The sequence below is a fragment of the Eublepharis macularius genome, chromosome 2 (assembly GCF_028583425.1).
Source record: "Eublepharis macularius isolate TG4126 chromosome 2, MPM_Emac_v1.0, whole genome shotgun sequence".
NCBI lineage: Eukaryota > Metazoa > Chordata > Lepidosauria > Squamata > Eublepharidae > Eublepharis > Eublepharis macularius.
In genome coordinates, this window is record NC_072791.1 from 46,649,617 (window position 1) to 46,673,228 (window position 23,612).

General features: G+C 41.4%; 1 protein-coding gene across 4 annotated transcripts in view; it reads right to left on the reverse strand.

Annotated features, from left to right (window-relative positions):
- Positions 1-1,613: 1,613 nt before the first annotated feature.
- LIN52 (lin-52 DREAM MuvB core complex component) overlaps positions 1,614-23,612 on the reverse strand; it is an 81,400-nt gene continuing 59,401 nt past the window's right edge. For 2 of the 4 annotated variants that reach the window (XM_054972809.1, XM_054972808.1), the window contains exons 6-7: positions 17,597-17,808; positions 4,109-4,184 (exon numbers count right to left, since the gene is read on the reverse strand). In XM_054972809.1, coding sequence (XP_054828784.1) covers positions 17,621-17,808 — 188 coding nt within the window. In that variant the 3' untranslated portion in view covers positions 4,109-4,184; positions 17,597-17,620. Of the gene's footprint in view, positions 4,185-12,891; positions 12,940-17,596; positions 17,809-23,612 lie in introns of all 4 variants that reach the window. The other 2 variants (XM_054972810.1, XM_054972811.1) reach the window with 2 other exon arrangements.

Genomic DNA, 23,612 nt, shown 5'->3' on the forward strand with positions numbered 1-23,612 from the left:
ACACAAGAGTCATCAAGTTGCTAGCTACCTTTACTCTCAAATCTTGTCTGGATACGGCATGTCTTATTCATTATTACTTACCTGCTTCCAAGTCTCAGACTCTTGCTAGATGTCTTCAAGTCCACCAAGGTGAGATGAGAAAACAGCATCAAAAAGTGCATAGCCTCAAATTCTTCATATATCTTGCGAAACATTATATACTTATGTAAGGATAACAAATTTCTATGACACAGGCCCCAAGGAAATAACTTCTACTTTGGGACCATTCTGATAGGAAAAGAAAACCACAAAAAGATGACTTAAAAAGTACACCAGGCTCTGTGTTTGATTCATATGGATTGCAATAAAAACCTTGTTGTGTTCCCTGAAACTAAGGGATGCTGAAAGACTTAATAGCATCAACAGGATACACTTGAATGTAATACATTTTTCTTGTTGAAGGTCTCCTATTCTCCAAGCTTGTTAAGGTATGGAAATACACAGCTAAGGCATTCAATTAACTTATCCTTTCGTGACACTGTTCAGCTATGATTACTGCATAATATTTAAAATCACATTAGATTGAATTAATTGCTAATTAAAAACAGGTATTTCTGCCTTATTGTGTTATTACAAAGCTAATTTTTTATTGCGAGCCACTGGAGAAGAAGTCATCCTGAAGGAAGAGAATTCTTTGTGCATTTATCTGAAGATGTCCACCATCAGTTGAGCTTAAAAAAAATACATTGTTATGAGGAACAATGACAAAAGTTACAATCAAATACCAACTACACTCTGTCTAAATGTGTGAAAGCAAAGTAATTTAAGTATAATAAAAAAGAGTTCACTTTGTCATCTTAGTTATCATTTGGGGAGCTGACAGAACAGAAGCTTGAGGCTGTGAGCTAAATTTCACAAATCTTATAGAGAATATTAAGCGTTGTCATTTTAAAGGGAACAGAGCTTAAGTTTGGTATTATGATAAGATTTCTTTTCTATAATTTTGTGTAGGTACGTCTAAAGATGAAGCTTTTCTATGGTACAAATAGAATGTCTTAATTCCAGCACTTGTAAATAATGTGTTTAATTTAGCTCATACTAGTTCAGTCTCATTAACTATCTACAATAAGGATTCTTGTAAATTTCATTGATAGCAAAGTGATTAATGTTTGAAAGCTGAGCATTTCAGAGATATCAGAAAACACAATCCTAATAAACTGTTTCTCTCAGAGAAAAAAAGACATCATGATTCTGTATGCACTTTTGCCTAAACAAAGAACAACTAACTTGGATCTGCTGGTAATTTCTGTACATTGAAGGGATTTCCATTAGCAGAGTAGGGCTTCTTTGCCTTCATTCTTCTGCTGCAACTCAAAATGACCATAGAAATGTTTCTCCTGGGGGACAGGAGATCCCCCAGGAACAGCATGAGAAGTGAGTTGACTGTGGCAGAAGGAATTAGCAAAAAATGTCCCTATTTTGTTCATGAAAATCCTCTGGTGCATTCAGGCCACTTGCCCTTCTGTCTTACTTCCATACTTTCTATTCTTTCCATCTTTAAATGAAAAGTAAAAAACATACTGTATACATAATACAGATTTTTGTATTGTCTCTCATATGTATCACAAAGCAGACAGACATTAGGGAATATATTTTGTTCAAAACAGTTATCAACATTCAATAATTTAGAAATTTACAAATAGGATTTAGATTTCACTGAAGTATATGCATAGTTATTTGGAAATAAATCCCACTGAACTCAGAGAAATTATTTCTTAGTTAACATGAATAGGCACAGATTGCAAGACTCATTCCCATCATATGTACTAAGAAGGAAGCCTCAGCAAATTCAGTAGGACTTCTGTCTAGGTAAACATACACAGGATTAAACTGACAGTTAAAAGCTGGTAATAAAATACAAATAAGAGTTTCTTTCTTTTTAGTGACATCATACTTTCCACATTTTACAAGACTGTTTGTGAAAAATGCATATTGCTTCACCTTTATTTATTATGTGACTACTAATCCAGAATATATTATCATTCAGGGTAATGCAAATTATACTATCTTACAAGGCTAACACACCTAGAGATGAAAAATAAAAAATATATAAATAGAGGATAAAAGTCCAGGACATTTGTTTTTCGAAATACAGAAGAGTAGCAACTAATCAAATTTGGGATTCATGACTGGGCTGATATGTGGACTTCCAAGTGTTGCGTAAAGTTTTCAGTTTCACAAGCTCATAATGCATTTCAAGATCCTTCAAAATGCAAACACATGATGCAGCGAAAGTGAAAACACTTTACTATCCTGTTTGGATAGTAAAGACAAGAAAGTTAAAGCAAAAAACTTATAATACGTCCTGTTAAAATCAATGGGACTGAAACGTTTGTAACAGGCTGTATTACAGTCACATTTTGGGGGGATTCATTTGCCTTATATTGCAAACAAAATACATTTGAATATGTTTAAACAGAAATATAAACATTAAACAGCCACACACATAAAAACCCTCATCCACATTTCATCTGCCCAACTGTTCCTCCTGCTTTCAATTTTTGCTTGCTTTCAGTCTTACTCCTACGTCAGCTAAGATCTTTTCACATTTAACTTCCAGTCTTCTAAAAATCTGACCATGTGAAAAACTTCATCTGCTTCAATATGGCAAAGACCTGGCTGAACTACTTGTGCTTAATAAAATAGAAGGCCCCCGCTATACTAAGGCTGACAAATATATAAAGATTTAAGGTAGAAACAAATAATTTAGCAAATATAAAAGTCTGCTCTACCACAGCGATTTTTCACCTACGTGTTGAACAAAGTGAGTAAAATTCACTGAAATCTGTGCGTGTGTCAAAGACAGACTGAGAAAGGTTCAGCCCCCAAACCTATATTTAAATACTTTTTTCTGAACCAGAGCAAAATGGTATCTTAATAGTTTTTACAGGCCACAATTAAACAAAAGTCAAGCTCTTATGTTTGAATATATTACAATGGGAATGATTTAAGCATACATGCAACGGTCCCATTAAATTAATGGGACTTAAAGGTGCTTGTGACTGGCTGGTCTGTAATTATAACCTATTTCTAGAGAAAAGAATCTGAAAGCAAAGTCCTGCTGTGTTTCTTGTGAATAAGCAACTGTAAGTGTCCCCCTCTCTGCAAGGTGAAACAAGCTACATACATCATCATTGTTCTCTAAGTCTTGCCAGAGAAGTCACTTTTGCTGAATTTTGTTTTCTGGAGTTGTAAAAATAATATAAAGGAAATCTGTAAATTCAGTTCTGGGAAGTTTTGAATTTCAGCTTGTCTTACTTCTTCCACTGACTCAGCTAGATACTGATACCAAACTGGATTTACACTGGACAAACTGATAAAGCTGAGTGTACAGCACAGGTGTCTATTTTACAAGATTATTTTACATTCATGATGTGAAGCAAGACACCTTCCAGTTCTACATCCCACCTAAAATACTATGGCACTCAAGGTCTACATAGAAGTAAAGTTCAGGGTTGATGTGTGGCTCCCTATGCCAACTAGTTTCTGAAGCAATGATAGCCACAAGACAAAAAGAATGGTAACATATGTCCTTTCTGTGATGTTTGCGGCTAATAAGAATTTACACACAATACTCATTTGTGAGAAAACCAGCAAGCTTAGGACAAACCAATAAAATGCTTTTTTATAATTTACAAATATATAATTTTCTTTTTTTAAATACAGGAATTAGCCTTTTCAGCATGGCAGTTACACAAAAGATACTCTTGTCCTAAAAAGAGAAGATAACGGGACACACAAAAAAGCCACATATATATTACCCAGAGGCACATGGTGATACCATAAAAGAATCTTACTTAAGGTATTGCAGAGGTATGAGACCATTATTCTGATCAAACTGTGTCAAAAAAAATTCCAATTCTTCTGGCAGAATGTTCAGAAGTTGCTAAAGGTCAGGAGGTAAAATTGCCCCACTGAGGGATGTTGTCAGCCCATACCAAAATTGGTGCTTCTCGTCACAAAACGGGCCAACAGATAGGGAATATATCTGTAAGTATAAGGTGGCCAGTTGTCTTTCAGATTCAGCACATGTAGAATTCTGGTAGTTTCCATTAGTCAGGTGTATTTCTGTGCATACACCGCATTCAGCTACTTCCTTGGTTTTTCCAGGATGTTCAAGAATTTCCCTCTGGTCATTTCTCGGGCTGAAATTAGAAGGGAAAAAAATACCAGTAAACTGGATATATTTAAAATACTTCATTTGTGAAATTCATTTAAAATGGTTTTGTGGTATCAATGTAGCAGGGTAAGATATAAAATGAAGAAATAAATCTGTGCTGCAGTTTAGAGTTCTTAGCAGCCTGGAAATAAAGGCCAAACATTGAGAACATCAAAGCTCAGCCATAATATCTACAAGCTGTCTCATTTCATCCCATACCCATTTCCTTTTTTCCGGCTACAGAATAATACCAGGGAATGTCTTCAAGATCTCTTTCAGTTTTTCTACTATATCCATCTATGAATAGAATAATCTAGAGTGCCATTACTCCTCCTCAGGGCATCTCTTCCTGGATGCTATAACCCTTCAGAGATTATGGACCTCTGTCTCCCTCCATTTCAAGATTACCTGTCCCTGGATGCTTATGATCTTAAACATAAATGAGACAGCATTTTCATTGCCCCTTGGCTGTGATGCTCCCAGGATGCTATAACATAATGGGGTTTATATTCCCTCAGTGTAGCTCATCTATGGATAGTGTGTTAAAGTAAAGTTTATAGAGCTTTGCTCTACGCCCTTGCAGTGTATTGTCATTCTGTGAATGTTTAATACAGCAAGGCAGGGCTTATATGTTTTCTTCTGCATCATCAATCTCTAGGAAGAGTACTGCAGGGTTTTACATAGCTACTTTCCTGCAGAAGTATTTCTGACTGTGAGTCTGATGATCCTAGTGAAGGTACCCTAGTGTTATGTATTTCAAGTCTAGATATATTTTTAAGGAGAACATTAGACCAATTTCCTTTTTATGTGGTATCTTTATTTTTTGTAATGAGTAAAATGCCCATCAGCGGTAAGAGGTGGAGGTTTGTATACTGCAAAGGTCCCTGGGTGTGCAACACCTTGTGAGCTTCCCCTAAGCAATGACCACACAACTCTCTGTCAGAGTGAAGAAATACTGCGCCAAGCGCAGAGGTTTATTTTTCATTACAAGTGTCAATAGCAATTGTTTAGACATGTAGGGTTGCAACACTTTGTTGATGATCAGGGTAGCCTTTCAATGGATGAAAATGTTTTTTTTTTTTAAATAAAATTTTTATTGGATTAGAATCATTTAATTTCACATTACAATCAATTCCCCCATTTCCCAATTTCTAACCCCCTCCCTTTCCCCCCCTTTTTGTAGACTTCCAACAGTTTTCCAACCCTTTGTCCCTTTTCCCTTACTCATTTTAAATCCATCTATCTAACAAACATATACTTTCCCTTTATTCTAAGCAATAATTCTTTAACTATTTTTAATACTCTGTACCCTATCTTTAAGTCCCTTCTTCCATGTTAGACAAACAATTTGTCCCATTTTTTCATAATTTCAAATATTTCTGTAAACCATAAACCATATAAACCATACATTCATATAAGTCAACCAATTTAACTTATACTCTATATGTTACTTTTTCTGCATATCTTATCTTCATTCTGCTTTAGTTATATTTAATTATATTATTATTTTTATTCTACTTTGATTATACATCTATATAACTATCATCAAAAGTTATCAATCAATTTGATCCATATATATCTTCAGGTAGACTTATTCAATTTAGTACATTATACAATTTTTACCAAGAATAGTATTAGTTAGTCAGTCCTTATAGTTAATTATTTTCTATCAATATTCTATGTATTATTCTATATATAACAATCTAACAAGGTAGCTGCTTAGAAATTCTCATTTGCCTCTCCACCCCCTGGTAAAGTCACCCCCCTCTGCATTTTATTATGTTTCAATAAATGGATGAAAATGTTGATGATCAGGGTAGCCTTTCAATGGATGAAAATGTTTTTCAACAGTTCATCTAGCCAGGCAAACGAAAAAATAGTTAATATGCCCCTCCCCCTCAGTAGGGAAAGCACACAGGATTGTGGGACTACAGCTCAGTGGAAGTGTTACACTTTGCATGTAGAAACTTTCAGGTTCAGTTCCTAGTATAAAGAAATAGGCCTGCTTGGCCAGAATCTATATGAACTGTGGGTCAGTGTTGATATTGTGAGAGTGAATCTACAGGAGCTTATTTTAAAGCCCAGGCGCTGTTGTTGAAGTCTCCAAGGTCAGAAGCAAGCCTGAGTGTTCCAACTAATCGCGCTCATCTGACCCAGCTGTGGTTCTCATGACAAGATGGTACATGCTAATGGTAACGCTATATGGGCTTGACATAACTGCAAAATGTCAACCTCACATGTTATTGTGGGCACTGACTGGTTGATGAAAGCTTCTCAGGCTGCTAGGCAATTAGGAATAAATTGAATAAGTCAGTTTTGTGCTAGTGGCTTTTGGGGCCAGGTCCGGAGCTTCCTTATGGCCTTTTTCAGTTACAGATTACAACTTTGACTTGATGTCTTGGACATGGAAACTTTGACATTGACTAAGAATGCTGTGTTACACCTAACAGTTGCCATTGTGGCTTAGAATGGCAAAAGACTCTGCTGGGTATGTAAAGTGTTAGTTTTAATTAGCTGTTTTTTGTTTTTATCTATTCTTTTATACACTTTCCACATGATAATCTTTTAATGCACATTTATAATGAACAAAATATTCTTCACAACTGAGCAGCTTTTGTTTAGTTCCTGGCTTCAACCTAAACCACTGCCTGGTTTGGTCCAGCTACCTTTGTAACTTCTGTGGAGACTCTGCAGAGGTGACTCTCAAGCAGTATTAGGTAAAGCTAGACGCTTGTTTCCCCCAGGCTCTGAGCTAGGATTTAGTTGGGGGAAATGGTGGCATTACTACCAATGCTGTATTCAGGGTTTTTTTTTTAGGACTGGGACTTTAATCCCTGATTCTACTGACTCTCATGGACCAGCTAGTTTCACTTTCTTTACACCTAAACACTGAAGTATCTCAGCAGGACTGGAAATATTCTTTTCAGCCTGAGGCCCTGCAAGGCAACTGGCAGTCAGAGGTAACGAAATAGATGAACCATCAGTTTCATTCAACACAGAGCAGCTTCATAACCTATATGCCATGTATGGAGATAGAGGGGGGTAGACTCCACCTCACACTCATAGACACACAAGCCTTTCCCACCCCATTGCCACCCAGGCAAGTAAAGGCTGGGAGTCCACTGCCACACACCACCTGTCTAGCCCCGATTACAGCAGGCAGAAAGCCCTGATCCAAAACCTCACAGGGTCCCCTCTTTCCTCTTCCAGAGGCTCCACCAGACAGGCAGCCATTTCCCTGTATGTACCTCCCCTCACCCAGCTACAGCCCGGGGCTATTGGGGAAAAAGGAACTCAGAAGTTACTTTCCATTAATATAGGCTGCCACTGAGAACCAGTTTAGTGTAGTGGTTAAGAGTGCGGGACTCTAATCTGGAGAACCAGGTTTGATTCCCTGTACCTCCACTTGAAGCCAGCTGGGTGACCTTGGGCTAGTCAGTTCTCTGGAGCTCTCTCAGCCCCACCCACCCCACAGGGTATTTGTTGTGGAGATAATGATATACTTTGCAAACCGCTCTGAGTGGGTGTTAAGCTGTCCTGAAGGACAGTATATAAATTGAATGTTGTTGTTGTTACTATTTAGACCAGGCCCATTTAATGTGACCAGAGCGTTTGGGTGTGTCAGATACTTCCCCACAGCTAACAATCTCAAGCCAGCCAAGAAAATAGTAAAGAATCCAGTAGCACCTTTAAGACTAACCAACTTTATTGTTTATTATGTGTGCATCTGATGAAGAGAACTGTGGTTCTCGAAAGCTTATGCTACAATAAAGTTGGTTAATCTTAAAGGTGCTAATGGACTCTTTACTATTTTGTGACTACAGACTAACATGGCTAACTCCTCTGGATCTAAGCCAGCTAGGGTTAAACAAAACAAAAACAAACTTTATTTACACAATGGAATATAGGAATGAACAGATTTTAAACTACCAAACAGAATGGGGTTGAACAGGAAAGGTTTCAAAGTAAAAGAACAGATTAACAGCCAGTTAATTTTCTGTCTCTCTGAGCAGCATCTCAAATCCTTCTCCCCTGTTAGTTTCTCAGAAACCTCCTTTTCCCCTTTAACAGAGTCTAAGTTTAATTGGCCCATCTTTCCATCTGCACCCATTGGCTGTCTCTCAGGAGAGGCGGAGCTGGAACCAGTCCTGTCAGTCACACCATTTTATAAATAAAAACAGTGTTGCACTTACCTATAACTGTTGTTCGTCGAGTATCTTCTATGCAAAAACACATTGGGACTGCGCACGCGCAGGTCTGCCGTGGAGAGACTTTTCTAGCTTGAAATCTGTTAATGGGGTGCTTGCCCGTTCTGCGCATGCGCAGCCTCATTCCCGCCAAAAACGTGGTTGCTAGGGTGAGCACCCCCAGATTCCCTCAGTTCTCCTGAGCCGCAGGAGAGACAGTTAAATAACACTCACAGCGGGGCAGGAGGGAGGGAATGTGTGTCTGCACAGAAGATACTCAATGAACAACAGTTACAGGTAAGTGCAACACTGTTTTCATCGCTGTCCTGTGCAGCCCCACATTGTGAGTACAGCGAGCTACTCACCAATAAAGGCGAGTGTGAGTTCTCAGCCAAAGAGCGAGTGAAGTACAGCTGTGCCAATTGCTGAGTCTCGTCTTGCATTTGTGTCCACAGAATAGTGCCAGATGAATGTATCGGGAGAAGCCCAAGATGCAGCTTGGCAGACATCCTTGACAGGAATTCCACGAAGAAATGCAGCTGAAGCAGCCTGAGCTCATGTGGAAAGGGCTTTAGCCAGAAACGGACATTCCAAAACATTAAACCACAGTTTAATAGTGGAAACAATCCATCTAGACAAAGACTGAGAGGAAGCTGCAAGCTCTTTTCGTGCACCAGCATAACAGATAAACAAAGATGCAGATTTCCTGATACCCTTTGTTCTATGCAGATAGTAAAATAAAGACTATGGTTGTTGTGGATTTTCCAGGCTGTATAGCCGTGGTCTTGGCATTGTAGTTCCTGACGTTTCGCCAGCAGCTGTGACTGGCATCTTCAGAGGTGTAGCACCGAAAGACAGAGATCTCTCAGTGTCACAGTGTGGGAAAGATGTTGGCAGGTAATTTATATCTACTCAGGAAGGTGGGGTTGGGCTGAGTCATCCTGTAAGAGTTTCCCAGGGTGTGGAATGCTAATCGAGGGAGGCTTCACTGTATCCTGAGGAAATTCTTTTGCATATGGATTGGTGCTTGATATGCTAATCTTCTCTGCAGGGCTATTGTAGGGTATAGAGTCTTTTGTTAGCCTGGTGTTTTTCAGGACTGGAAACCATGCTCTATTCATTCTTAAAGTCTCTTCTTTCCTGTTGAAATTGTGCTTATGCTTATGGATTTCAATGGCTTCCCTGTGCAATCTGACGAAGTAGTTGGAAGTGTTGTCCAGTATTTTAGTGTCCTGGAATAGGATACTGTGTCCTGTTTGAGTTAGGCTATGTTCAGCCACTGCTGATTTTTCCGGATGGTCAAGTCTGCAGTGTCTTTCATGTTCTTTTATTCTTGTCTGGATGCTACGCTGTGTGGTCCCGATGTAAACTTGTCCACAGCTGCAGGGTATGTGGTATACTCCTGCAGAGGTGAGGGGGTCTCTACTGTCTTTTGCTGATCGTAGCATCTGTTGTATTTTTCTGGTGGGTCTGAATACTGCTTGAAGGTTGTGCTTTTTCATAAGCTTTCCCATCTGATCAGTGATTCCTTTGATATATGGCAAAAACACTTTTCCTGTGGGAGACTGTTTTTCCTTGGTTGTTTGATTTATGCTTGGTTTAATTGCTCTTCTGATTTCATTTCTGGAGTAGCCATTTGATTGGAGTGTGTGGTTTAGATGATTAGTTTCCTTGTTGAGAAAGTGCGGTTCACATATCAGTCTTGCATGGTCTACTAATGTTTTTATTATGCCTCTTTTCTGTTGAGGGTGGTGATTGGAGTTTTTGTGTAAGTACCAATCCGTGTGAATTGGTTTCCTGTAGACTTTGTGACTTAACTGAAAGTTTGCTTTGCGGATGACCAAGTATCTAGAAATGGAAGTTTCCCCCCGACTTCAGCTGTGTCCTGGCTTTTGATCCTTTATTATCTCCCAAAGACATAAATGTAAATAATTCACATGGTGAATTGTATGTTCAGGTGCATTCACATGGTGAATTGTATGTTCAGGTGGATATTGTTGAGGTGGTTTAAAAACTCCATCAATTCTTCCTCACTGTGGCTCCAAATGATAAAGGTATCATCTACAAACCAGAACCACCCCCGTGCCCCTGCCCAAACACTCCCTGGCACAGTCATATTAGAAGTTTTCAAAAGTGTAACTGATCTGTGCTACTCTTGCTTGAGAGCGTAAGAACAAACAAATTATTTGTAAGGTCAGACAAGACACATCTCCACTTAGTCCAACATTTTTTTTGCAGAAATCCAAGCAACCATAATGCAATTAGCATGCTCACCAGAAATTGGTCAGTGGTCCACCAATAGATCAAGATTTACCTTCTGCATATGCCTGATTTATAAGGCTGCAGTAAGTAACAATACTGAAGTGGAGGCACCCCCCAGATACTTTAGGGGATGCAGCTGTAGCTCAGGGCTGATGTTCAATGTTCAACCCTCTGAATCTCCAGTTAAATGTAATAGTAGTCAATGAGAAAGACTTCCACCTGAAATCCCAGAGAGCTGTGGAGTAGACAATACTGACCTCAACAGGCCAAACGTCTGAGCCAGTATAAGGTGGTTTCATATGTTCCACATGGGTATCAAGTAGTTTTTTCCTAACTTCAGCTGTGTCCTAGCTTTTGATCCTTTATTATCTCCCAAAGACATCAATGTAAATAATTCACATTCTATGGAAGAAAGTAAATACAGCATGCCACACTGATGGGCATTCTGATACAGTAAGGTCATTGGTTAGGCTGTGGCTGAGAAATTGCAGGCATTTCTGGCTGAGACATCTTCCCTTAGCCTATTTCAGTCTTTCAGGCTGTTTTGCGACTAAAACAGCACCATTGTATCTCCAATACAACTGGATAAGGGCAATCCAGTACTGTTGATATTGTTAGACCTATCAGCAGGGATAAAAGGGACAGCCCTCCACTGGTTTCCTCAGTGTCTTGCTGGCAGGAAACAATTTTCATAGGAGAGGCAGAAACAGCTGCCTGGGACCTGACGTGTGGGGTGCCCCAAGAATCCATTTTATCTCCAGTGCTCTTTGATCTGTATGTAAAATCTTTGGCTCAAGAGTTTTGGAATAGGTTGTCACTTATATGTGGATGACACCAAGCATTATGTATCATTACTGAAGCCTTAAGAACTAGCTGTGAAGGTGCTTGGCCAGTATCCTGAGGCTGTGGTTAAGTGACTAAGGTTAACAAAAGAAAGCTGGTTGGGAAAGCAGAGTGCTTTGCTAGTGTTGATCAACCAGCTTTAGATTTTTTAAAAAATATTTTCCTCATTTATATCCTGTCTTTCTCCCCAGTAGGAATCCAAAGGTGCTTACATCATTCTCTTCTCCATTTTATCCTCACAACAATCCTGTGAGGCAGACTAGGCTAAGAGTGAGAGACTGGCCCAAAATCACCATGTAAGCTTCCATGTCAGAGTATGGATTTAAGCCTGGGTCTCTGAAATCCCAGTATGATGCTCCAATCACTACACCACCACTGGGGTTAAGTTTCTCTAGTAAATAAAATTAAAGCCTGAGAGCGCTCTTGGACCCAGCCTAGTTTATGGATAAGCAGGTCAGTGCTGTTGCTAAGAGCACTTTTCAATTACATCTGGCTCATAAGCTGGCCTCTTATTTATACTTTGCTGATCTAGCCACACCAATATCCTAAGCTTCAGACCAGACCACCGTAATGCACTCCATGTACACGGTCAGAGTAGTTCAAAAGTGGAATCAGCTGCCTAGGGAGGTGGTGAGCTCCCCGTCACTGGCAGTTTTCAAGAAGAGGCTGGATGAATACTTGTCAGAGATGCTTTAGGCTGATCCTGCACTGGGCAGGGGATTGGACTAGATGGTCTGTATGGCCCCTTCCAACTCTATGATTCTATGTGAATGCTCATGCCATGTCAATTGCATTAGTAGTCTATTTGCTTTGGGGCCTAATTCCAAGTGCTAATTATCTCCTTTAAATCCCTTCATGGCCAGGGGGCCTTATGCCTCTCAAACTGAATCTCCCAATTTACCCCCACGTGCCAATTACACTCCTCAGATAGCCTCCTGCTGGTACCCTCACCTATGAGTGTCTCGTTTGGCAACAGTTAGGTCACAGGCTCTCTCTGTGGCAGATCCATTCCTCTGGAATGGCCTTCCAGAGTGGTTGCAGCAGGTACTTTCAGTTGTTGCATTCAGGAAAATGTGTATGATTGTTCTATTCCGGAGCTGAAGGGTATAACTATTTTAAATAAAGTTTAAGTATAGAATTTAAATCCCATAAAGCCTTTAATTAAGACAATTCATAGTTAACGTGATTAGGCTATGATATGTAGGTTGAATCAATGTAGTTTGAAAGTGGTCATAGGATTAACCACACTCAGTTTCCATTTTACTGTACCTCCTCAGCATTTAAATACATGGAGCTTAATGATGACCAATACTGGGGGAAAAGGGAATCCAAAGCAATCACATGACCAATTCATAACATGCCCAGGACAGGAAAAAATCAAACCATATCCACTCAACTTACACTTCACTGTATGAAAATGGTTGTGTAAACTGGCCCTTGCTGTGTGACCTGAAACAGACAAGTACTTTAACAGCTATGTCCTCCAAATATTCTTATGATGGGAATTAGCATTACACATATCTGTGAAAGAGAGAAGCTATAAAATGAAGATTCTTCTGTAAAAAGAAACATGATACATCATGTTCATCAGTCATTTTTGGAGTCATTTTGTGGAATAAAAAACTCTCCTTAAACTTAGAAACAATCACAGGAAGTTTGAAGTTCTAGAAATTTCATGTTGAATCATACCCCACACCCTGTTCTTCGTAAAGTAATGTCAAACTGCAGCATTATCAACTGATGGAATGGAAGTTTTCCACAGCACTAGTCCCATATACGAGATATACGAATGTGTGACAACTATGCGCCCCTGAAGAGGGCTGCACCCTATAAATCAGGCAGCAAGCACTGACTAGTTCAGCACTCCAAGTGAAATTACTGTGAGTTGGGGGCTGCTCCAGAGCACGTGCCCTCCTGTTTGCTTGTCATCGGAGATGTTAACATTTCTGATTAATTCACAGACCTCTCATTTTATTCTTCATTCCTTTATCCTTGCTATCCTGCTCGGCTACAGCTTAAAGATTCTTACCGACCTGCTACAATAATCACCACCCGCTCACCCTTCCCCCCCCCACCTGGTGAAATTGTTTAGTGATGCCAACCGCGCTTTTAATTTGCAAGACATCAGACACAGAGGTAATTTATACCAACATCTGTTCATTTCTGACTTCTGAAACAAACTCGCACATGCTGCTACGAAATCCCATTAGGAGCAGGAGACAGCCTTCTGCTATTCTGTATTCCTCTTCTCCATACACACTAAGGAGGCAACCAGGCTCTAAATTTTAAAAGGTACGATACAAAACTGAGGAAAGGTCTTGATAGCTATCAAAATAAGCCTACCATAATTTGTAAATGTCATCCAAATTGAAAAGAGTTTTTGAATTTTCCTATTTTCTTGTATGTTTATGCTGTTTCTCTGTTCTACATGCCCAGGAATCCTAGCACAGAATATTACTGATAATGGGAGTAAAATTCAGATTGGATAGTGATCAGTTTCAATCTCAATTTCTTCAGTCAGAGCCCTCCCCCATCCTGAAGATGGGTGAAACATCAAAAAACACCATGCCTGTTAAGCATTCATTGTACCTCAAAAGAAATTTTGTTCTAGAAGTATCAGAAGTGATTTGGTATAGATGCAAGCAGGAGGAGAAAAGAAACTGCCGCCTACATTCTAGATGAAATTGTTGCTGGTGAAACATACAATAATAGCTGTCGTCACTGGCTACCCAGGGGAACAAGGGGAGCCAGTCGCTTAATGCATAGAGGTGGGTCTTCTAATGAATGGCTAAACAAAATTGTCTTGGAAACCCTGGGAATATTTTTAAATGGTTGCTTAATCCAAAGGACTTGCCTCTTGGAGGTGTGGCCTTAATGCAGATTTCATTGTACTACCAAACAACCACAAAAATCTGTATAGCGCAAAACAGAAACATGAATCGCTGTGTCAGAGCAAAATTTACAATCAATTCTATGCAGTACATCTATCACAACAAAAGAAAATCAACAATAGATACAACTGCAATAGCTCAGTTACAAATTAATCTCCTCAGTTAGATAGCGACGTGGGGGCACTGAAGACCTCAGAAAATACCCATTTAGGATGTAATCGGCCTAGGTTACAATAAAAGCTGAGTATTTGAACAAATCCACCCTTTCCCAGTAACAGCCATTGGGTTGCTATAAATAACGAGAGGCTCCTGAACCAGGAATTAAATTTTCTGCCTCAGAATAGAAAGATCTCAAACCAGGTAGTGAAGACAGGAGGCAGAAGCCAAAAACGAAAGCTTAATTTTCCAGTTGCTGGGAGGGTGGAGCACAGTTTAATATAATCTCCTCTTTGGAACTTCAATCCCTCAATCCTGTATTTAGCCTTGTTGCCTTGGTCTTCCTTCCCACTACAACTGTCCCCAAACTGCCTCCTGCAGTAAATTTTGTGGCTGCTGGTTGAAGAGATTCAGTAGTACAGATTGATTTCTTGCAAGTGAGGAGATGAGGGATTACCAAAAGCAGCCCTGGTTAACAAGATTGGGTGCAGAATCTCTTGCGAGAGCAGCCCACTCTGCCAGCGCTTTGCATCCTTTCACTATGACATATGGGTTTCATTACACAAAGATTTTCCCGATTTTAACTTTGAGGAGATTACATTAGAAACTCAGGGCTATCTTTACATCTGTAGCAATTTAAAGGTTAAGTAACATTTTTAATCAAATGACAAAGACTCACAATGTTTGGCCTTGAGTCCAAAGTGGAAACTATGTCTCCGGATGTTCCTTCCAAGGGCAATTTAATTAGAGAAGAAAGCTCAGCTTGAGACTGGGGCTCCACTCTCATTGGTCCCCAACATCTTGTAAAAAGCCTTCTCATGCATATGGTAACACTGCACCATACTGTGTCATAAAGTCTGGATAGTCAGGAAATAATGGAGGATTTATTCTGATAAAACCAGTAATGAAAGCAGTGACTTACACTTATGTAAGCAGCTGTCACCCTGAAGGATCCCAAAGAAAGAAGTTATTTATGTACAATGATGCCCCATCATGCTCTCATAATATAATTAATATAGTTAAGCCATATTAATAATATAAATAAGCACATTCACAATAACACTCACAAACACTAATCATTCATATTCACAGAACAGAATATCCTCCAAATAACTTTGATATTGCCATCATATTTGTATTAAAAATGAGAGTTAAAAAACATAGTAAAATGGCAGAGTCCAGTAGCATCTTTAAGACTAACCAACTTTACTGTAGCATAAGCTTTCGAGAACCACAGTTCTCTTTGTCAGATGCGAAGAGAACTGTGGTTCTCGAAACCTTATGCTACAGTAAAATTGGTTAATCTTAAAGGTGCTTCTGGACTCTGCCATTTTGCTACTACAGACTAATACTGCTAACTCCTCTGGAAAAAACAGTGTATCTCAATCCACTCTTCCACCTTGCATTTTAAGCATCTAACAGATACTTCTCCAACCTTTTCTTGAAAAGCTTATCCTAGATGAGGCTGCACTCGTCTTGAGAGAACAGATTTGCAGTTGGTGAGAGGTTCATTAGATCCATTTTGGAGGATTAGGTTTCAGTACACAATGCTGCTAACCAACTTCGGTTTGTTTTCTAGTTGTGACCCATCCTTGCAAAGCAAGATCTGGTCATGGTATGTTCACTCTGATCACACTTATGTTAGATTACTGCAAAGTGTGTTATGTGGAACTGAAGATGATTTGGAAACTTTAGTTGGTCCAGAAAAAGAGGTGAGGTTGGCTGAGTTCACCAGCTCTGAAATTTCACTGACTTGCACCAGACACATGCAGTTGGTTCTTATAATTAAAGTCCTACATGGTTTTGTTTTCATATTACAAAGAATTCCACAAGGATAAGAGCTGGTTGACAGTAGAACAAACTGCCTCAGGAGGCAGTGTGCTTTCCACTGCTAGGTATTTTTTAAAAAGAAAGCCTGGATGGTCATTTGCTAAGGATGCTGTAATTATGGAATGTCCAGTGGAATCCTAAACAGAGTCACCCTAGTCTAAGCCCATTGACCAAGTAGCACATTGGATGAAACACTACAGAGTAAACTTCCTTTCAACTATGTGGTATCAGTAAACAGCCTAGCCACCACATTCTGGATCAACTGTAGTTTCTGCAACAAAGTCCACATATTCCAGTAAAGGATGCAACTGGCATACAACTCAAATTTGAAAGAAAACAAAAAGGACTCCTGACCACAGCCATCACCTGAGAGTCAAGCAGCAAGGACAAAAATAGGAGTATTCACAAGCTGTGACTCTGATCCTTCAAGTGGAGCACCAACCTATCTAGAACAGGCCAACAGTCAACTCTGAAGTTAACAGCTACTCATCATCAACAGTCATGCTTTGGTTTACTGGTCCTCATGCAATTCATTACTGACTTCAAGCGCCAATTCAAGGAATCCGCCACCAGCCCTGGGATTTGGGGGGAAAGTGCCTTGGTATTACCTATGACATCTGCCTGATGAGAAAGGACGTACTGTACAACAGCATCACCTATTCCTGAATTTGCAAGATGATCAAGAAGGAAATGGTGACTGAGGATCAAGAAGGCTATGGTGCTGAAAGGCCTAGGAGAACCAACAGGATATACTGTCCCCAGTGACCTCATGGTGAAGATCATCTACCACTGTGAGTATTCTGAACCCAGACTTGAAACCAGACTGAAAAGTGTATGAAAAAAACCAGTGTTTCACTTACCTGTAACTGTTGTTCATCTAGGTCGTCCATGAAGGCACACATGGGACTGCACACGTGCAGGCCTGCAGATTTTGGAGAGTTTTATAGCTCAACACCACTAGGGGGCGCCCTCGCTTCTCAGCGCGCATGCACAGCTGTCTTTCCTGCCGAAAACGGCTCCCTAAGAGGCGGGGCGCCCCCAACATACCCTCAGTCCTTTCACTGCTGTGCTGCAAGGTAAGTACCAAGAGTGTTAGCGGGGAAGGAGGGAGGGCATGTGTGCCTGCACAGAAGACCTAGATGAACAACAGTTACAGGTAAGTGAAACACTGTTTTTCATCGATGGTCTCCCTGTGCAGTCCCACATGGGAGATTACAAATCTTAAATACCTGGGTGGAGGCAGTGAAGAGTTGTCACAGGAAGATCGACTGTAGGACTGCTGTACCAACCGCTGTCTCCCTTCTATCCAGGACGTCTAACGCATAATGTTTGACAAACATGTCAGCTGAAGCCCATGTCGCCGCCTTGCAGATGTCTTGGAGTGGAACACTCTTCAAAAGAGCACCTGAAGATGCCTGGGACCTAGTGGAATGGGCATGAACTCCCAATGGACAAGGCAAGTTAGCAGTTTCATAACATTTCATAACGGTTTGCACTACCCATCGAGCTAAAGTCTGAGAAGTCGCCTTCCTACCCTTCTTTTGCCCTGAGAAACACAAAAAAAGGTGGGAATCCATTCTAAATGGCTTGACACGATCCAAATAAAAAAGAAGTGCTCTACACACATCGAGCGAATGCAAGGCTTTCTCAGCATTCGGGGTTTTAGTTTGAAAAAAGACTGGCAAAGTTATTTCCTGGGAAAGGTGAAAACTAGAAACTACTTTAGGTAAAAATTCCACTTTAGTCCAAAGGACTACTTTTTCAGCATGAACCTTCAGAAAAGGGGGCTCACAGGATAAGGCAGCCAACTCCCCCACCCTCCTGGCTGAAGTGATTGCCACCAAAAAGACCACCTTCATAGAAAGGAAATGTAAAGGGCATGTAGCTAACGGTTCGAAAGGCTTGGACATAAGCCTGGTCAATACTAAAGGCAATGACCATTGAGGGACAATAGCCCTAACAGGAGGGAACAAATTGTTCAAACCTTTCAAAAACAGTTTAGCAGTGTGATGAGAAAATACCATTTTGCGATCTCTCGGGGGATGAAAGGCGGAAATAGCCGCCAGATACACCTTGGATAATCCATGTTGTTTCAAACCCCAAAGAAAATCTAATACTTTGGGAAGGCAGGAAATGAAAGGGTCTAAACTCCGTTCCTTACACCAATGAGTAAACCTATCCCATCTGAAAGCGTAAGATTGGTGAGTGGACAACCTCCTCGCATTTTGCAACAGGTGAGTTACATCAGAGGAAAAACTTAATCCTGACAGATTAGCCAGGCTGTCAGTTTGAGTTTCTCTATCCTGTGGTGGAATACTCCCCTCCAAAGTAAGAGATCTGGATCCCCTGGGAATTTGTGCATCTGAGTCTGTAACCACAGCAGAGCATGGAACCACGGTTGGCGCAGCCAAAAAGGAGCTATGAGGATGACTGACGTCCGGTCCGCTAGAATCTTGCTGACCACCCTGGACATCAGGGGAAATGGGGGAAACGCGTAGAAAAGGTGTCCTGACCACAAGTTGAAACACGTCCCCAAGAGACCCGTGGCCTAATCCGCCTCTGAAACAAAAACTGGGAGCTTTGCGGTTCTCTTCTGAGGCAAAAAGATCTATTTCGGTGTAACCCCACTCGGAAAAAACAGGACTTAAATGTCTTGAAGGGACCACTTGTGATTGTCCCCTTGTAATCTGCTCAGACGGTCTGCTATCAAATTGTCTATGCCAGGGATATGAACTGCATGCAACCACATCGAGTGATCTGTCACCCAATTCCAGATTCTCACCACTTCTTTGCACAGTCACACATGCCATGCCTCCCTGCTTGTTTAACTAAAACATAGTTGTTGTATTGTCCGTGAGAATCTGGATGGTTCTGTTCTTCACAATATCTAAAAAGGAAATTAACGCATAGAACACAGCCCTCAGTTCCAGTAAGTTAATATGCTCTCTACTTTCACATTCACCCCACACACCATGAGCGTAAGAACCCTCGCAATGGGCTCCCCAACCTAAATTGGAAGCATCTGTTGTAACTGATATCTGTGGGTGCCTACAGCCAAACTGAGTCCCTTTGAAGAGATTCGCATCAACCAACCACCAGTCCAGAGAACAGATGACTTCTCTAGGGGCATTAAATCTCTTATGCTGAGGATCCCTATCCGGGGAGAAAACAGAGGTGAACCAAAGCTGCAAAGAGTGCATGTGGAGTCTAGCCAACGGTACTTCAGCCGTGGTAGAGGCCAAACAACCTAATAAGGTTTGGAAGAAATGAGCCAACTGGAAACGGCATCTCTCAAGTTTCCTAACAAGGGTCTTAATCTTCATGGCTCTGTCCTGGGGAAGAAAATCAGCATTCTTTGTACCATCCAAAGTGGTACCTATAAACTGTATAACTTTAGAAGGGGTAAGTTTGGATTTCTTTTGATTAACAAACAACCCCAGATGGAGACAAGTAGACAAGCTAACTGACACTTGTCTGGTTACATCCTCAGCTGAATGCCCAACGAGCAACCAATCATCCAGGTAAGGAAAAATACAACATCCCTGGAGTCTCAGGTGAGCTACTACAACTGCCATATACTTAGTGAAGACTTGAGGGGCCACAGATAATCCAAAAGGGAGAACCCTATATTGAAAAACACGTTTCCCATAGGAAAAACGAAGGAACTTCTTATGGTCCTGAAATATAGAGATATGAAAATAGACATCTTTCAGGTCCAGAACCACAAACCAAGCATCAGAGGGCAGTAAGATGAGGACTGCCTGCAGGGTAATCATCTTACATTTACGAATCCAAATGAATTTATTGAGATTATGAAGGTCCAGGATGGGCCTAAGACCCCAATCCTTCTTTTCCACCAGAAAAAGATTAGAATAAAAGCCTAATAACTCGTTCTGGTCAGTGACTTCCTCAATAGCCCCTTTATCTAAAAGGGCAGACAGCTCCGTCAGTATTCCTGTTTGAAGTATCTCAGAAAAAAACACAGGGAGTCGTAAGTAAGGTAACTGTAAAAACTCAACTTTATAACCGAACTTAACTATCTTTTGAACCCAAATATCAGAGGTGATAGAGTACCATTCAGCAAAAAAAGCACTCAACCTGACCCCCCAAACCAGATCAGAGTCCTGTAATTGTCAAAACTGCTTATGGGGTTGAGGCTGGTCCTTGGCATGCTGATGTTGTGCACCATTCTTGGCCTTCGGACTTGATTTCCTTCTGGGAAAGGAGGACTGTGGGCTCTGGTAAACTCACTGGTTCCGACAAGTGTACCCTTGATAAGGTTGGAACCGCTGCTGTCGACCTCTCTGAAACAATCTATAGTGTGAGCGAGACGCACTCTGATGTTGGTGTTGCGGAGGCACACCACAGGAACGAGCAGTCAGCCTGTCCGTTTCTTCGAAAGGTACTCATCTGTTTTATCGGAGAACAAGGTGGTACCTTCAAATGGGAGATCCTCCACTTTGTTCTTTGTGTCTGCCGGAAGGGCTGTGGGTCTCAACCAAGCATACCAGCGAAGGACCACCACTGACAGCAAAGATCTGGTGGAGGTGTCTGCTATATTCCGACTGACGTTAGTTTGGTGGCGGGAAAGGCGAACAGCCTCTTCTTGGATGACTCTCAAAAATATCTTCTGGCAGTTTGGGTATAAAGGTGGCTATTTTATTCCAAAGTAGGAAGTGATACGCAGCCATCATTGCAGAGTAGTTAGCGATTTTTACCTCAAATGCCGGAGAGGTATAGAATTTGTGCCCCATTACTTTCCTCATCCGAGGGCACAGATAGGGATCCCTGTTTTGGCTTTGACTGCATCTCCTCTGTCACCAAGGATGATGGTGGAGGATGAATTGATAAAACGGGGCAGAGGTCACCTGTTACTTGATAGAGGTTTTCAACCTTTCGATTTGTGGCAGGAGTCAATGCTGGTTTTAACTTCAGATCCGTCAGTAGTTTCACAAAACCTTCAACGACAGGGAAGGAAATAGTAGTAGATCCAGAACAGATATGCTGTAGGATCTTATCGGTGAACTTCAGCTCTGCAGAAGACACCTCAATCTCGAGAGCCTTATCCATATGTTGGAGCAGTTCATTAATATGCCCTGAAGTCATCTGTGGGGGATGTATCCTCCATGGGGCCAATCTCCATCCAAAGAATCTGATAGGGGAGAATCACTAGCCCTGAAACGCTCGACATCAAACTCCGAAGGACATGGGGTTCGTCCAGAATCCACAAAGGAATGGGCCCTTACGGAGGGAGATCTAGACTCTCTTCTATAATGGAGATCCGAGCAGTAAGAATCCTCTCTGTAGAAGCAACTGGGAACCGGTTTCTCAGGCATATTTTATTCTCTTGAGTTACTTCTGCCCGAGTAAGTGCTCACCCTATGTCCAGAACACCCCTTCCGACTATGGGATGAGTGAGAGGACCAAGAGTCGCGAGACAGTGATCGAGGTTGTCCTGATGGAGTGCTTTTCTACAAGGATCACATCCTCCTCATGACTGCTTCTGGAATGAGGAGCACTGTGTGGAGACAGATGGTCCCCTGAATCCTTGCACTTCTTTCCGAGGGGTTTGGAACCGTTCACCTTTGATGCTTCTGGAGGGTTCTGGGTAGAGAGAACACTTTCCAGGATACTTTTATCCTGCTTAGAAGATTGGTGCTTTCTCTTCTTCCTCTTCTTTTCCATAACCAGACGGGCCGGCCCTGAAGTCGATATCGGATCCGATGGTGTTGGAACCATGGCAGAGTCACTCTGCTGGAGTGCCGAAGGTCTGTCTGAGATGGCAATTGGAACCGACGGTGTCCCACTTCGGGGAGTCTTCCCAACGGGTCCGAGGGGACGCAGTGACCGCTGTTGATACCAAAGGCATTCGACTCCGAGGAGTCTTTGAACCTGATGGTGTTGGAGTTGGTTCTGAGGCAAGGTGGACCGAAGTTGGAGTCCAATCCGGTGGTGGTCTAGACTCCGAACGGGGTGGAGAAGAGCAGGAGCGTGGCGTTTTCGAGCCCGTAGATCGGGTAGCGGAACCGGGTGAGGCAGAAGATCAGTTGCCTCCATGGCACACTTCCAAAGGGATGCTTGTAATCTACCCACCTGCTCAGCCCTGGCCTTCGAGGTGAAGGCGTGGCAATGCTTACAAGCTTGCACATAATGAGTCTCGCCTAAACAGTAAAGGCAACTAGAATGCCCATCCGATCTTGTCATTTTTCTGTCGCAAGCCACACATCGCTTGAAAACAGCGGTTTCCGACATTGCTGACGAACTTCAGATGGACAGATAGAGCTATGAACCTCTTTCATTGGCAGCAAAAGAGGAACTGAGGGTATGTCGGGAGCGCCCCGCCTCTTAAGGAGCCATTTTCAGTGGGAAAGACGGCTGCACATGCGCGCTGAGAAGCGAGGGCGCCCCCTAGTGGTGTTGAGCTATAAAAATCTCCGAAATCGGCAGGCCTGCGTATGCACAGTCCCATGTGAGACTGCACAGGAAGACCATCGATGAAACCAACTTCATCCCAACATAATATGCAATTGATTTTCTACAACCTTCTCTACCTCCTTACTCATAAATGGGATATTTGAGACTGACCTATATTTTTCCAGGTTAAATCAATCCATTAAGTTTCCTCCTGCTCCTTCAAAATAGATTTCACAACTCCTTTTCTTGCAAGGGCTCACCACTTTTTATTCAGAGAGGCAATACATGTCACACTTACAAGTTGGACAGCTTTGTTCAGCGAACAATGAAGGGAAAAAAGGGAGCCTGAGAATTGTCTAGATATAAATTTCAGCCTCCCTGTCCTTTGTTGTCCCTGTTTAGGAAAATTATCTCCTTGGGTCATAGTGTAAAGAAGAGACAGGCAAGAACCACAGGTGACTTCTATTGTGCATGAGTGCTGAACAAATCATCATTGATCCTTCCTGTGGATTACTGTATGATAATCTGAAGTTTCTTATAAATGTAATCTTTATATCACATTGGAAAAAACACTGGATTATATCAATTTTCGGTCTAATCTAGCAGAGTAACTCTTATGCCGGGCCAGACTGGGTTCATTCTTCAGCCTGATCTATGTTATTGTAGTACTGCCAGACTGGAAAAGATTACCTAGGAACTCTTAACTAATCCACATCACTAACTAGGCAGTGGTGTTTATGTATTGGCCCATTGCTGCTATTGAAAGGACATGATTTTACAAACCTGGTGCAGAACTTGTTGCTTTTTCTCCAACAGCAGCTGCCTCCCATA